At 37.3% G+C, this 16507-nt stretch overlaps 1 protein-coding gene across 2 annotated transcripts in view; it reads right to left on the bottom strand.

The window, feature by feature from the left end:
• PLXDC2 (plexin domain containing 2) overlaps positions 1-16507 on the bottom strand; it is a 411878-nt gene that overhangs the window by 144672 nt on the left and 250699 nt on the right. For both annotated transcript variants that reach the window (XM_073801628.1, XM_033852419.2), the window contains exon 6: positions 1410-1532. In XM_073801628.1, coding sequence (XP_073657729.1) covers positions 1410-1532 — 123 coding nt within the window. The remainder of the gene's footprint in view (positions 1-1409; positions 1533-16507) is intronic.

The following is a 16507-nucleotide window of genomic DNA, read 5'->3' as shown; positions in this document are numbered from 1 at the left end:
AGAAACTTGGTCATCAGAAGCTTGTGGCCATGAGTAAATGTTCCCAACATCACCTAGTAAGTGACAAAGCTTGGAAAATACTCAACTTTCTTATTTACTTAGGGTAGATTCATTCTGTCTAGTAGGTCACGGGATAAGCTTCAGATAAGTTGCCCACTGTAGCTCTGACTAAAGTATACTTACAATCTACTTGTACATCTTTGGGCCTTAGTACCTCAGTTTTTTAAAGTGGGAGGACAGAGTATAACAGTTCTTAAAATAACAGAAGGAAATAATTAGTATGGCTAACAGTTAGTATTACTTCATATTGGATCACACTTTGGTGTTATTCAAATTGTTTGAAATGCATTTCTCAAAGTGTACATCTAAGTATGTTTAGTTTTCTTCCTCTTTTGCTATTTTGACCTGTAAAGTGGCTTTATCACACTGGTCAGATCTCTTTCAGCAACATGATGTCATTTTCTGAAAGCCGTGGTCACAAGTAAGTCTATGCTACCCCATAGTAATTTTCTTCCTTGCGCATTAAGGCAAGACAAGAGAAGAAATAACTCTGTTCAGGCCACATGCTTTCATTATTTTAAAAGATAAAATTGTCATTTGGGCAAATAAATACTATTTTTGTATTATAAAGAGAACAGAAATTTCTATCTTTAAGTTTCCAAAACAAACTCTTCTTTTCCTATAATTTCGTTTTCTACTAAAGTTACAGCTTTCAATAAGATGTAGACATGAAAATTCATTTATGTCTTTAGGACATTACATTTCTTACTTAGATTTGAATGGTACTTAGTGACATATTCTAGGTCTTTTCTGACTATTTTATATGTCCCACAAAGAAATAGTAGGGATAGACTGTTGTCAGTTACTCTATTTAATATTTCAAAGTCAGGAAAACATTTTCGTAAGTGATTTTAATTACCCACAATCCTAGATTTTTAAAAGATGTGTTCATCTTATGGTACATATTATTCAAAAGTTTTGGAAATTTAATATCAATATATTATGCCACTTGCCTCTATCTGAAGATCAAAACTAACAAATTATCCTTTTTTTTTTTTAATACGAGGGACGTATTGCAACTAGCATAAAATAAATGTATTTGCTTTGTTCGAGGCGTCGTTTACAGCAACTCATATATTATAGTGCCCAATACATGTTAATAAACATTTGTTGAATGAACAAATGAATGAATGAATAAACGAGTGACATTTAACCACATACTTTACTCCACATATTAACAGTATTAACAGCTGCAGTGTAACATTTGTCATCTCGGGGCATTTGTATCAAGCAGTTTAAAATTCCAGTCTACCCCCAAAAAACCCAAGGTTACTAAAATATTAATATGAATCTGATGATCAATGTTTATAAGTATACATTTAGTAAAAAATAGGCTAACCAATACATACCATTATCAAAATATCTGACCGTTGAATTTCTGGATACACTGGGATCAAAATTTGCCATTAAAGGTGCTATGTACTGTGTGGCTGTTAGCATTCGATGTACAACTTCTCCAGTGTATATGAAACCTATAATTAGAAAAATAATAAATACGTTAAGAAAAAGTCCAGAAAATTTTAATTAAAATATCGCAACTCACCTTCAGTCACATTTCAAAAATAAAATATCATGGTAGCTAAAAAAAAGAAACATAATTAATGTCTTAATGTCTGATCAGCAATAGTTGAGTCTGGATTAGGTGACAAATTCCCATATGATTTGGTAGCACCTTGAAGACTGGTAAATCAGAAATCTATAGTATGTACAACTTTAATTGCAGGAAAGTGACTATTACCTGGAAGAGATTATTAGGCTGAAGAGGCTAGTATAGTACTATAAGTAATTCAAACATTAAATTTGCCTTCAGTAATCCCTTGTTATCTTAAACGCTAGTCAAACAGGCAAGTCCAGTTTACAATGTATTTTCATGCTGTTGAATTGCTTTTCTTAATCTCAGTTTAGGACATTTTAGAAATCACACATATGTATCTTTAATATTAAAATGAAGAAAATGTTTTGGACCATCTTTTCAAAGTTGAAAGGAGGCTAAACACTCATGGAAAAACTTCACATTTCTCAGATTGCTCAAGTAGCACTGTATCAAGGAGGTAAAGACTATATGTTTTCAGATAAGATGGTAAAATATTGATAATGCACAAATGCCTCTCTATTTAGAGAGTTATCAATGCCAGCCTATTCTAGCTGTTGGATAAGGAGAGCGAATTTACTATGGAGAACTTCGTCTTGAATTAACTTTCAGTACCTCCCATGTTACAACCCTACCCACTTTCAATTATTCACATTGGGTTTATTTACTTTGCGGATTATCCATGACAAATTGTTAATCCTATACTGGCTTCTTGCCTCCAAGGTCTTTAGCTGCCTAAAAGGAGAGTCAGCTCAGGGAATACCAACTAATTTTTCATATTAATCTAGGAAGTGCACAATTAAGAACATAAAAAATGCACACATGCACACATACATTATTACAAAATAAAATCCAAAGCAAGTTATTTGTGACAATGCAATTGTAATGTTTAGGCAATTGTAAGTTAACTACATATCTGGGGTTACTATAGATCATTTTTCTATTTCCATTAGAATTAATTTAAAAAGTGGGACTTTTTTTAAAACCACAAAATTATGTAGAATTTAAACTTCTAAAAGTGTAAAACTTTTATCTCACTTCATGGTCTGAATAAAGCTTTCATTGGCATATCACAGCCTTTATTGTTTCAAATTCTCAACTGTAATTTCTAGGTAAGTTATTGGAGAATTAAATCTGTAGTCATTTACTTTGAAATCAATTTCTGTCTTTCCAGCAATGTCGTCTTTCCTTTGAGTTCTTTTTTTTTTTTTTTTTTGCGGTATGCGGGCCTCTCACTGTTGTGGCCTCTTCCGTTGAGGAGCACAGGCTCCGGACGCGCAGGCTCAGCGGCCATGGCTCACGGGCCTAGCCGCTCCGCGGCATGTGGGATCTTCCCGGACCGGGGCACGAACCCATGTCCCCTGCATTGGCAGGCGGACTCTCAACCACTGCGCCACCAGGGAAGCCCCCTTTGACTTTCTTTTTATTTTTCATCGCAGGCATAACTGAATCATAGCTATTCACCTTTAAAAATGATACTTAAACTGGTAAAATCTTTAGCATGTTTTAATCATCCATTACTCTTTGTTTCTCATTTGCCAAAAAATATCTTTCAAAATAAATTCCCTATGTCTTGAGCAGAACTTTGTACATTTGCAATTTCACGTAGCTCAAGTGTACTAAAAGATATTATGATAGGGTGGAATAGCCATTGCTTTTATTTGATTTCCCTGTAATTTTCAGAGCCACGCTCTCAACGTTCAAAGTCCAACATCATATCCTTAAAATTATAAAGATGAAGAGTGACTATTTTTCAGGGTCTACGATTTACTTCTTTTCTCCTATCCTCACCAGCATGCCTTTATATTCACCATTAATTTCACCATTAAAATGGATACAAAAATTCTATAAATATGATCTTTTAAGGAAAAAATTGAATTATACTCTGAAAGTGTTCTTTCAGGGACAGTAGCTCTGGATAGTTATTCCCTTACTTTAAATTCTCCATGTATTAATAAGAGAAACTGATTTATTTAAAGAATAAAGAGGGCAGTAGTTCAAGGCAGTAAGATAATTTTAAATCAATACAAAATTCATTCACCAAAACAACTCTGTAAGAAACTGCAGCAGCAATTCCTAGAAAAACAGAATTGAAAAATGCAGAGCCATTAATGATTTCAGATACTTAATTATTACTATTAGTTTTTAAAATAAATAAGATTTATTTTTATAGATTTGGCAAAACATTATTTTCCATTCTATTGTATGTAACTCAGTCTTTCAGATCATGAGAATCATTATCTGCTGCTTCCTCTCATCAGGAAAAAGTTTTCTAGAACTACAATTTCCCAAATTTTAAAGGTGAAGTCTCAAATTATTCCCAAAGAACTAAGTAAAATGATGGAAGAATTTGCTAATGTGTAAAAGTTATAATTACAACTCTTGATTCTTCTATTATTATAACATTAATATAAATTATAAGTACTAGTCCTATGAGTATTATAGCTGCTACAACTACTACTAACAAGAAAGTCTGCCACTACTATTAATCTGCTACCACTATTACTACCACCACCAAGACTAATGTGAAAAACAATCCAAGGATACAAAAACTCCACTACTCCACAAAATGAGTTTAATTTTGCTAATTCAGAGAATACTTCTTGTTTACTTAGCCGCATGAAACCCAATTCCTTCATTATCTTAGGTTAGCTCTTAGTGACTATGAAGTAAAATGCTTGATTGTAGCGGTGGGCTCTACTGAGTTCTCCTTGCATTCCTAGGTTTTGAAAATATCATTTCAGCAGTGATTAATAACTGAGTAGAGAGAAACCTTACAGGCCTGCTGAGAGCAGGGAGGGAAGTGTAATCAGGTGTTGAATAAGAACCAGCTATGCAAAGTAAAGAGTCCTTTAATGGAATAAATCTTTTCCAAATCTTCAAAGGAATTCAGAGCTACCAATACCCCGTTTAGACATTTGTCTCTTTTCTTTAGTTGTCTTGGGCATGTCCAGTTGTACAGAAAAAATATTTCATTTTTCAATTTAGGCAACATATATTTACTGTTTTTTTCAAACTTGGCTGTAGCCATTTGAAGAGCTAATCACAAAATGTCTTTTACTCACTATGTGCTTCTAATTTAAATAGCACTCATCTACCTAGTCATAAGATGTGTAGAAAAGTGGTTATTACCCAGGTAATTTGGAACCCAGAAAGATACCTCCACTTAAAAGATCCAAATTAGAGAAGCAAATGTATTTTGTTTTTGAATTTCAAGTGATAGCTACACACTGCATTTCTCTTGCCTTCATGTGTAAACCTAAAGTCAAGTCCTGAGCTCAGCTGAAATTGACAGCTTTGCTCTTGCAACTGAAGGATCTCCTTGGGCTGTTTCTGTAGATGGTCTCTAGTCACTTGAATAATCTAGTTTTAAATCTGTAAACCTCATCAAGTCATTTGAGGATTCTATCATTGTAAGTCCTGGCATGAATAACCCTTGCCCAATCATTATATATTTATTAACCACAATTATATATTTACTAACTACAAATATTATTGTGATCATTGTGAAATTAACCAATATCTATATACCACTTTACCAATTACATTATTTTCATATATTTTCTTCACTGTATACTTATAATAACTTTGAAAGGAATTATTATTATTTCTGTTTATTAAGTGAAGCAGGTAATGAGGCTGGGTAATTTGCTTAAAGCCACATGGCTAGAATTGGTCTTCTGATTCCAAATTTTATGACCTCCTCACAATATACTTTAGAATTCATTATGTGTCCAGCACTAGATACGCTCCCTCACTGGATTTCATACTTAAACAAGGAGTTTGAGGGGGAAAAGACCTGCCCTCTCTGTGAAAGCTCCACTGCCTCGACCTTGGAGCAGAGCGGCAGTCACCTTAAATCCTGCTACTTTTATTGTACTGCTCTTATTAACTGCAAATTGTACAAATAGAGTTAAAATAGATTCCTCCATCAAAATCCACCAAGTGACTCTCAAGTTGGTAGGTGAATGACGTATGATTAGGGAATATATTTGACGGTGAAATCAAATTATTTCCTAGCTGTGTGACATAAGTTCCCGACCTCTCTGTGGCTCAGTTCCCTAATCTGTTAAATGGAGGAGTAATATCTACATCATCGGGTTGTTATGATGGCTGAATGAGTTAATACGTTAAAAACACTCAAAGATAATGTTTAAAACAAAAAATTTGCAGAAAGAAAATCAATTAAATTCTATTTTTCACCCCTTGAAGCCTTTTCTGCCTAATGCCTAATAGTTGATTAGACCTGCACTAGGATGTTTATATAACATCAAAATTGTGCTTCAGACTCAAACGATATGATACGTGTTTCGTTGCATTATTCCAATTTCGGTTAAGGTGTACCATTGAACCCAACTACAAGACAACAGGTAATAAAACAGCCTTAATGTCCAAAGTTCTACACTTATGTAGATATATGTTTCCTTACATTCTGATGGAATAGCACCTTGTAAAAATATCGACCTCCTATTGGTTGCAAATGGTTGTTTCATTTAATTGAAAGTGTCACAGTTATGAAGGAAGCATGAAAAGGCTATAATTTCCTGTGCAACATTCTGTGAAACTTTAATGTGTAAAGAGCTACATAAAATATTCTACTTCATCATCTTTCAGTTGATACTTTTGACCCCAGAGGAAAGGTTGGATCTGATGGGTAAGCCTGTAGGGCAGTGAACACTTATATTTAAATGCTGCCTTTAGAATACAAATGACAATGGTGTATGCAACTGTTGCCACCTTTATGACATGTGTACCATGACCCCTACACATTAATCAAATAGATCTGAAATTTATGGTCTTTTATCCACGAAGATTTGGAGAACAGATTCCTCATACTGATCCTTCCATAACCTTATATATGACCTGTCCCATCTCTATGCATGAAGAACTGAGTTGTTTAACTGGGTGTTGTTTGTGGTTATTGTTTTATCAGTTGCTCTGTGTTTGTGGTGGACAACTTGCCTGAAGCAAACAAATGCAGTTTGAGCATAATTCAACTTACATTTTGCACAAATGCCATTTTATGAATCACAGTACATTATCACGTGCTATAAACTAGCCCCTTTCAGACAAATACTTGTTTGTAATTCAGTTAGCCTTTTAAACAAAACCACATGTGGCAGCAACTGCTAATTTGAAAATTAAAAGTTGTGGCAAGTTATCTGGTAATTAACTGTCTGCCAGCTGCAACTGTACAATGAATGACGGGTTTCATGTAACAGGCTTCCTCTGGACAAAATTGTTGCTAGTAGACCACATAGTTCACTGTGAGGATATTGGTGTGTACTTGCAACTTAGACAGTTAAAGAAAAAAACAGAAGCATTTCTGAAGTTCATATGAACTTGCTAACCACGGGCTCCTAGGAAGCAACCTATACTCTTGTCAATCACCAAATACCTTTCCTTTACAATTCCAACCAGGTGTCAAGGTGTCAATCATATTTTATACATTGAAAACTTATATATGTCAAAATATATCACATCTCATAGACTCCTTTATCCTATTGGCTTAAGGCCACAACGGGGACTACAAATCACAACAGTCACCCTCTGGGGGAAAAAAGCAACCAGTGACAACTTGGTTATTGGCTGCAAATTATGGTCATGAAATTACCAATATAAAATTTATGTTGATGATATAAAGTGCCTCTCTCCAACTCCAGAAGGAAAGGACAGGAGCCAGAATTATGTAGGTGAGGAAAAGAAGAGAGACAAAAATCCATAACTTCTTTCATTTTCATTTTTAACTATTAACAAAATTGTTGCCTGTAGTTCTTGCCTTCTCCATCTTATTTCTTATAAGATGCAACTTATTTTTTCTTTCTTCTCCATCTTATTCAAATAAATAATGTAACATGTTCTTAACTCATGTTAATTCTTAGTTGTTACGGTCAACAGTTCCCGTCTTCCCTCTGTTCTAAAGGCTTCTGATTATCTGGGATTTCCAGAGAGGGGTCCTTTCACGCTGCAGACAGTGAATGGCGCCCCCAGGAGTTGGGTAGTGCATGACCTACATGCTTTTCATGGAGGCACTGCACTGCTCCTTTTTACCTGAAAATCAAGTCCATCCCCTCTGTCCAGATGGATCCAGGTACTATATTTTGAAAGCCTTACTCTTGCAAGGGGGAGAAGGGGAGGGTTGCTTTGAATGACTTATGGCCCTAGACTGAGGATTCAGGGATCCTGTTGTCAAATGCTGGACTTACATGTAGCAGCCAAATTATAGTTGGGAGTTAGTCCCTATACCTGAGGTCTGCTTGGTTTGGGGCATGCTGTCCTGTGTTTGCAAAGCCTTTATCTCAAATCCTACTTAGTACCTTGAACCTTGCTCCTTGTGTGCAGTTTTTCTAGAAGACAACCACTTTTATTTCCTGACCTATAAATATCGGCTCCCCTGGAATTTCTGCCCATTTACCGGAACCTAAATAAACCCTTCGGGAAACCACCTAGAACATCTCTAGGTTATCAGCTGGGCTTCCATCCAGGCTCTGTCCTGCTCTAGAGAAAGGAGCTCATGCCTTGCTTGGCTTTCATTCCATCTCCAGGGCTCCCCACTACCATGAGGAACAATGAAAACTGTCCCTTCCTTTTCCAAGGACTTAAAAACTCTCATTGAAATCCATTTTTAAATGTCTGGAAACAGCCCTGGAAGGAAGATGACTAAATGTAAGGAGAGGCCACCTTCAGGTAGCCTCTGCATCATCAGACCTTACTGTATTTATTGAATACTCTGAGTACTGCATGTCCTACTTTACAAATCAGGTAAATTTAAAGTAAAAACATAGCGGGAGAAAACCTCATTTAGATTCTTGCCTAGAATTTCAGTCTATCTAGCCTCCGGTTTCCAAAACCAATTTTATTCTATATTTTTTAAAAGATGACTATACTTTTCCACCTTTATTCCTCCAGAAATGTTTTCATTTTCCATTATTGTTTACACATCCTAGGAGAGAGAGAAATCTCATCCCCAAGTTTTAGCAAAATCCATCCAAGTCATGAGGTGTCTTGAACGGACTGACAGTCCCCTCATTGTCCTGCCCTTTTCAGTGCAAGAGAAATACCATTCATCTAGACCGGAAAGGAACTACCGGAAAGGAGGGCTTTGCTTCTCAAAGATGGCCATCTGCCTTGCACCACCAGTCCCAAACCGAACGCCTGTTCCTTCTTCCTTTTTTCTCCAGCTTAACTGAAATATCCCTAATGTCTCAATGGGCTTGGGTTTTAACACCTTAGCCATGAGCTTATACATCCAATCTAGTGTCTTATATACTGTTTCAGATGGATATATAGATCATATGTAAACAGGTTGTGTGTAAGTATAGTGTGTATATATATATATATTATATGTAATAAACATATTGTGTATGTATATACATATATATGATTATATATGTGTGTGTGTATATATATATATATATATATATATATATATGCATTTCTCTCCATGGAAAGGCTCAGATTTGACTTTTTCATGTTTTACAAGCTGCACCATCCGATCTCATGTCATCACTTACTCTCACTGAGTTGCAATTTCTTCTGTAAAATTAGGCTAAAATGAACTGCCTTTTAAACAACATTGCTGTGTGCATTAATTGGTGAAAAAGGACTCTACAAATGTAGCTGCAATTCCACCATTCAGCACATATATATCGAGCATCTGCATTGCTCTGACATCGTTTTAAAATCAGAGCCCTGTGGCGGCTCCCTCTGCAGTTGCACTGATTTCTCTCCTCTTGTGCTCTTGATTGCTGCAGTCCTGTGCTCAGGATCAAACTTCTGTGGTATTTTCAATCTCCTTGAGACATGTGCCCTTTTTACACTCTCAGGGTTGTGATCCTCACTCTATTTTCTCATATGTTTTAGTAGTTCGGTCCTGTAAGGAGATGAGTGCTCAGTGAGAGGGACAAAATTGCCGTAACAGAAGAGCGTTGGCCCAATTGTATATTCACATTACACACTTTGTGTTTTGTACTTTCAATGTGCCCTATAATTTGAACACCCAAAACACTAGACGCTGAAAGAAAAACTCTATTCAAGAAAAGAAAGGATTTATAACATATTTGGCTTTGTTTTTATATACATATGTGTGTATTGTGTGTGTACACGCATATATACACATATATGTATATGCACACATATATTATATGTACATACATATATAGAGAGAGCATCTTAGAGTACATAGATTTTGTAAATCAATACAAAACAGATAATAGAGTGTCTTAAAATCTGAAGCACAATAAAATCCAATCAGCTTACTTCTTTTGAAAGCATTTTAAGCATGATTTTACCCATTTTGCTGATCCCGTTGCACAAGCCCATCAATATCTTAGTTAACGCCCACTGGATCGAGCTTTTAAAAAATGCATTTATTTTCACAGATATAATGTACTCTTACATAAAATTTATCAACTCTATTTTAGGAAACACTGTAATTACTGAGAGCAGTGAGAGATTAAAAGAAGGCCTAAGACCTTTTCACATCTGTAATAATTCCAATATTTCTCTCCCAACTCTTTCCCTCACACAAAATGAAAAAATAAACAACCAAAAGAAATCAGATTCGTTTATTCAGGGTCATCTCTTCTAGTGTTGGCTAGGGGAGAGTTTATTAGGATATATATTCTTCCACCAGAGAGAGTTACTCTACAGAACTACTCGTATTCATTCGGGATATGGTCATTGAGGCAAAAAAGAGTAGAATTTGGTTAGAATTACCATTTATTTCACAAACTAGATCCTAATTCAAATGTTAGAGATTCTACTTCCTATAATCTTACTGTGAAAAAATTTGACGGAATATATTTATTTGGATCAAAATGCCGATAAAGCATTTTCCTTGACCTTGGGAGTCACTGCAAAAACTGCTTAGATTCTAAAATTCTGAAGTATGTATTCAAGCATTCATACACATTCAACTATGGATATTTTGTGATGTTCAACCAATTTCTATTTGTTTTTCTTTTGTTTGTTTTGTTTTGTTTTTGTGGTACGCGGGCTTCTCACTGTTGTGGCCTCTCCCGTTGCGGAGCACAGGCTCTGGACGCGCAGGCTCAGCAGCCATGGTTCACGGGCCTGGCCGCTCCACGGCATGTGGGATCTTCCCGGGCCGGGGCACGAACCCGTGTCCTCTGCATTGGCAGGCGGACTCTCAACCACTGCGCCACCAGGAAAGCCCTCTATTTGTTTTTATATGTGACTGTATTTTACCTCTTCTTACTTCATACATACCTCAGACAAATAGAATCTAAGCCATCAATCCCTAGATATCTGAAAATGTTACTTTTCTTGCTACTTTAATGAGACCTCATTTTTCTTCTCAACATTTTACTTCAATTATACTTAACATCTGACTATCCAACCAAAGGAAAGCAGTAGGAAATGGTACTGGCAAAAGTGGCTATTTACTTCTCATTTTACTCGACCTTTGACCAGAGTAATACTTACTGGAAACAGACAGAAATGGGTATGTAGCAAAAAAAAAAAGGCAAACAATAGAACCACAACTCTGGGACCACCCAGAGTGAATGAATAATGCTACACCAGGTCTTAGGTTAACCGGTATGAGCAGTAGAAAAGGACCTTCCATGTTTAGTGGCAACATTTTATTGCCTCCCAAGGAAAATGAAAGAGATTCTTGTATTATTTTTTCAACACCTTTACATTCACATCTGCCAAAAAGGCTGGGGGAGCAAAGCTATCATCTTCTTAGGCTGAAAGAGGCACTTCTCAAAGGGGACCACGGGAAGGCATGGAAGCTATTCTGTAATTGATAACCTGGTTCTCTAACATGTAGCTTTTGTGGAAGAGCAGCAAAAGCTCGTATCTCAAATGTGCTTTTGTGTAACTGATTCAGACTGATCAGAACTGAAGGGATGAATTTTCTTTTATTTCACTTTTATGTCTGCTAAGGCAGAGAATAAAAAGGTTCGCCATGCTGGGAAGAATTCTCTCCCTGGACATCTATCCACAGGTCCTGGTCAGTGTGTGAATGGAGCAGTCAAAGTGGCTGCAGGTGAATTTGGCCTCGATGACATAACCCAGCCATAATAGGGCACCTCTCATATGTGACCAAAGTTCAACAAAACCAGGGCAAGCCTATATTCAATCAGACACCAGTTTTAAAGTAATACCTCTTTAAATATATTAAAATTAAAATGAATGATGTTTTAACCTTTCTACAAATTTGGGATATGGGAGGCCTGGGGAGAAATAGGCAAAATTTATTAGAGTTCATTGTTCAGGCTTTAACACTGTCATTGTCAGAAACCCTACTCAGGTACATAATGACCGTCAGCTCTCTCCTTCCTATTTAAATCTTCTCTCAGGAAGAATCTGAATTATTACGATGAATTATATTATTATTATTGATGGATTATTATCTACTACAGTGTGAATGGCATATAATCTTTATCCCCTCTCAGGAGTATTTATATGTTATTTGAGGACGATGACCCTCCTTAAGCTAAAAAAATGGTTCTCTCCTGTTGCTACCAACAAAGGGCTGAAATCACTCCAGTGAGTGTCTACTCACTGCTGACCTTGGGTAGTGGGTCAGCACAGGTCCCCAACTAAACCTGTACCATCCTGCAAAAGGTGGAGGCTGAAATCGCATGAACGTGGGTCACCACTCTCCCTCAGGTGGCCACTGCCATCCTCTGTAGGCTCTGCAATGCTGGAGGTTTTTCAAGACTTGATACTACAACACAGTCTTACTGCAGGTGTCAGAGTGACATGAAGGCCCCTCTGGTTTATGGCTGCTACCCAGTGACTTTACAAAGAGTATACACAACCCCAATTTCATTAGATATGGCCATTTCAGAGAACCTTATATTTGAGGAGAAAGTGGTTTAAAAAAATTGCATTGTGGATTCGTTTTATCCCTTGTTAGCTAAGCCTTTAAGGACGTTGGGTCAATGCACTCATCTCTGCATACGCGCTGCTTGGCTTGGCAGACTCTCTTGTATATAAGTAACAAATTGGTTTTCAAGAATGAGAATTGTTCAATCTCCAAACGCCACCACCCGACAAATAAAGCCCTCCATGCTTTGCACCTGACAAATAAAGGCCTCCATGCTTTGGTCACTGCCTGGCTCTCCGACTTTATCTCCCACCTCTCCTCCACACGCACCCTGGACTTCAGCTACTCACAGCTTTCTGTGGGCGCCATGGGTTTTATGCGCTTTCACACGCTACTTTTTCTGCCTGAAATACGCTTTTCTCCTTCTGTGCCCTGAAAAATCTTATTCATTTTTTAAGCTTCAATTTAAACGTCTCTTCTTGTGTGAAGCCTTCTTTTATCCTCTCCAACTCCAGAAGATCTGATCACACCCTTCGTGTTCCAGCCCTATGCTCATCCTACTTCTATTATAGGTCTTATCACACTGAGTTACAATTGTTTATTTTCGTATCCATCCCCTGACCTCTCTCCTCCTTATCACCTGTTGCAGACTCTAGAGGACGGGGGCCATGACTTGTTCATATTTGTGTCTCAACACAATATGCAGTCATTCATGTCCGCATCCAGTCTGCAAGCAGTGGTTGAGTGCTTGGTATGTTTGAGGGATTACACTAGGCACTGAGGTTACAGCAGGGAAAGGACATTCTCTGCACTGCGCAGAGAATGGTGTGTGTATGATGAGGTTGGAGAGCAACAGCCAGGGGTCAGTCTCTGGGAGGCCGTGCCAGCCGTGGCAAAGGTTTGGGGACCTTTTTTTCAAAGGCTACAGGAACACACTGAAAGGTTGAAGCGGAGACTTAACATGACCAGATCTGCTTTACTGGAAAATCATTCTGATAAACACCGCATTCAGGCGAGTGTTTATTTCCAGAGAAAGAGTGAAGAACACATGGCGAAGGGTACACAGCAAAACTCAACTGTCTATTTTACCCGCTTCAATCTGTATTGAGTACACACACGTTTTCTGTATTATTCATATTTTTTGTACAGCTGAAATATTTCAAAAAAAATTTAAAGTTCATTCAGGCAGAGTATAGACAATGAGTAAGGGGGAACCATACTTGAAATAGGGTGAACAGTTCACTATTTCAATAATCCATGGACAGAAGGAATGGGCTTAAACTAAGAGGGAGGTGGAGAGAAGCAGACACATCAGACTTCTTTCAGAAGCAGAATCAATGTCCAGATGGCTTATTGGATATAAGGTGAGAGCTGAGGAAGGAATCAGCTGGAAGATGATGGTGCCACTTACTAAGATGAGGAAACTGGGGGAGAAAAAGCAAAATCTGGGCTGAAAGGGTGGTTTCAGAATAAAAGTGTACAAACAGCTTAATTCAATTTCTGTCACTCATATGCCACCTTAGGTATCACAACCAAAGGGGTTATACGGTGGTTTTCCATCACTGAAGCTTCCCTGTTGAGTCAGTTGTCTTGGAATTAAACCCTTGTGCACTGAAGCAGAAAGTTTGGGGATCCAGTATAATCAGATTCCTTGGATGGATAAGTACCATTTCAAGGCCTACAAACGGGAGGGATTACCTGCTAATTTAACCATGAAAGTGGATTTGTGTGTCTGCCTCAGATAAGGTGAGGATGCATGACACACACAGATAAACTACTTTTTAGGGAACTGAAAAAATCACTTCAAGGGTCACTTCCTGCTCTTTGACTTGTCATCTTCTGTGGTCTAAAGGAAACCTTAAGTAGAGCCTAGTATATCTGACAAATGCACTTACTTTCTTGCTGACAATGTATTTGTCTGCAACATTAGTATTTCACAAGTATTATATAAAGAGATATAGCAAATATGTTTCATGATAAATATTTTCTTTCCAACTTTCATGCAGACCTCTCTTTGGAATAAACTAAGGCAGCATAAAATATTGACAAAATGTTAAATAAATGCAAAGCAATAAAATCAGTGTACTTAAAAATCTGTAAAACATAACTGTATAAATGTTATAAATATACTCGAACAGAAGTCTTGTTCTGAGGGTTCCCAACCTAATACAGATAGAGACAGACTAAACAAAGTAAAATGGTCAGTAAAGATTCCCACTGGATATTTCACCACTGAATCAGAGGGTAATGGAGAAAAAAACATGGAGCTGAAATGCAGGGGAGGAGTTCTTTTCTAGGAAAAAAGTAACAAAGACTATTCAACGAGGAGAAGGAGCTGCTTAAAAGCTAATGTCAGGTTAGGGTCAGACTGAATACTAAAAGGGAATTAGAACTTTTAAAAAATTTTCACAAGTGAACAACTTAAGTTTACATCTCTCTGTTGTTCAGTAACTGAAAGACTCAGGGAGAGACTATCAAATAAAATTCAAGTGCTAATCAAAATGTTTCAAAGAGTGTTCGTGTACATCAGGACCTGTGAACTTTCTGGATATCAAATGTTTCTCAGAATATTTGCCCTCTGGGAAAAGTAACTTTATTATGAGAAAGGGTAACCCTGAGATTGACACTCTGAGATCTCATGCAAAGTTTACACAAAGTATTTGGTTATTCACCCATCTTTTTTAATTGTGGTAAGAACACTTGACGTGAGATCTACCCTCTTAATTGCTGAAGTGCACAGTGCAGTGTTGTTAACTGTAAGCACAATGCTGTACAGCAGATCTCTAGAACTCATCCATCTCGCATAAGTGAAACTTTATACCCATTGAACAGCAGCTTCTCATTTCCCCATAGCCTCTGGCAACCACCATTCTACTCACTGCTTCTGTGAGTGTGACTATTTTAGACACATTCCATAAGTGTGGAATCCTGCAGTGTTTGTCCTTTTGTGACTAACTTATCTCACCTAGCATAAAGTCCTCAAAGTTCATCCATGTGGCTGCATAAGGCAAGATCTCCCTCTTTGGTCAGGCTGACCAATATTCTATCATATGTATATATTTTCTTTATCCGCTCATCTGCTGATGGACATTTAGGTTGCTTCTACATCTTGGCTTTGTTAATAACGATGCAATGAACATGGCAGTGCAAATATCTCTTCAAAATTCTACTTTCAATTCTTTTGGGTAAATACCCAGAGGTGAGATTGCTGGATCATATGGTAGTTCTGTTTTTAATATTTTGAGCCTCCACACTGTTCTTCATAGCAGCTGCACAATGTTACAGTCTCACCAATTGTGTACAAGTGTTCCAATTTCACCACATTCTGGCCAACACTTGTTACCTTTTTTTTTTAAAGACACACTTAAAATTTTTTTTATTATTACTTAAAAAAATTTTTTTTAAATTTATTTTTGGTTGCTTTGGGTCTTTATTGCCACACGTGGGCTTTCTTTAGTTGTAGCAAGCGGGGGCTACTCTTCCTTGCGGTGTGCTGGCTTCTCACTGTAGTGGCTTCTCCTGTTGCAGAGCACAGGCTCTAAGTGTACGGGCTTCAGTGGTTGTGGCTCGCGGGCTCTAGAAGGCAGGCTCAGTAGTTGTGGTGCACAGGCTTCGTTGCTCTGCAGCATGTGGCATCTTCCTGGACGAGGGATCGAACCCGTGTCCCCTGCACTGGCAGGAGGATTCTTAACCACTGCGCCACGAGGGAAGTCCCAACACTTGTTATCTCTATATTTTTTTATACAATAGGCATCCTAACAGGTGTGAAGTGATATCTCATTGTGATTTTGATTTGCATTTTCCTGATGATTAGCTCTGATGAGCATCCTTTCACCAGATGAAAACAAACGTTGGTCATTTGTATATCTTCTTTGGAGAAATATCTATCAAAGCCTTTTCCTCATTTTTTAACTGGGTTATTCATTATTTTGCTATTGAGTTGTAGGAATTCCTTATGTATTTTGGATATTAACCCCTTATCAGGTATATGGTTTGCAAATATTTTCTTCCATTCCATAGGTTGCCTTTTCATTTTAATGATGGCTTCCTTTGCT

This window comes from Tursiops truncatus, chromosome 2, assembly GCF_011762595.2.
Source record: "Tursiops truncatus isolate mTurTru1 chromosome 2, mTurTru1.mat.Y, whole genome shotgun sequence".
Classification (NCBI taxonomy): Eukaryota; Metazoa; Chordata; class Mammalia; order Artiodactyla; family Delphinidae; genus Tursiops; species Tursiops truncatus.
Note: the sequence above shows the minus strand (reverse complement) of the source record. Positions and strands in the feature narration are given on the sequence as shown.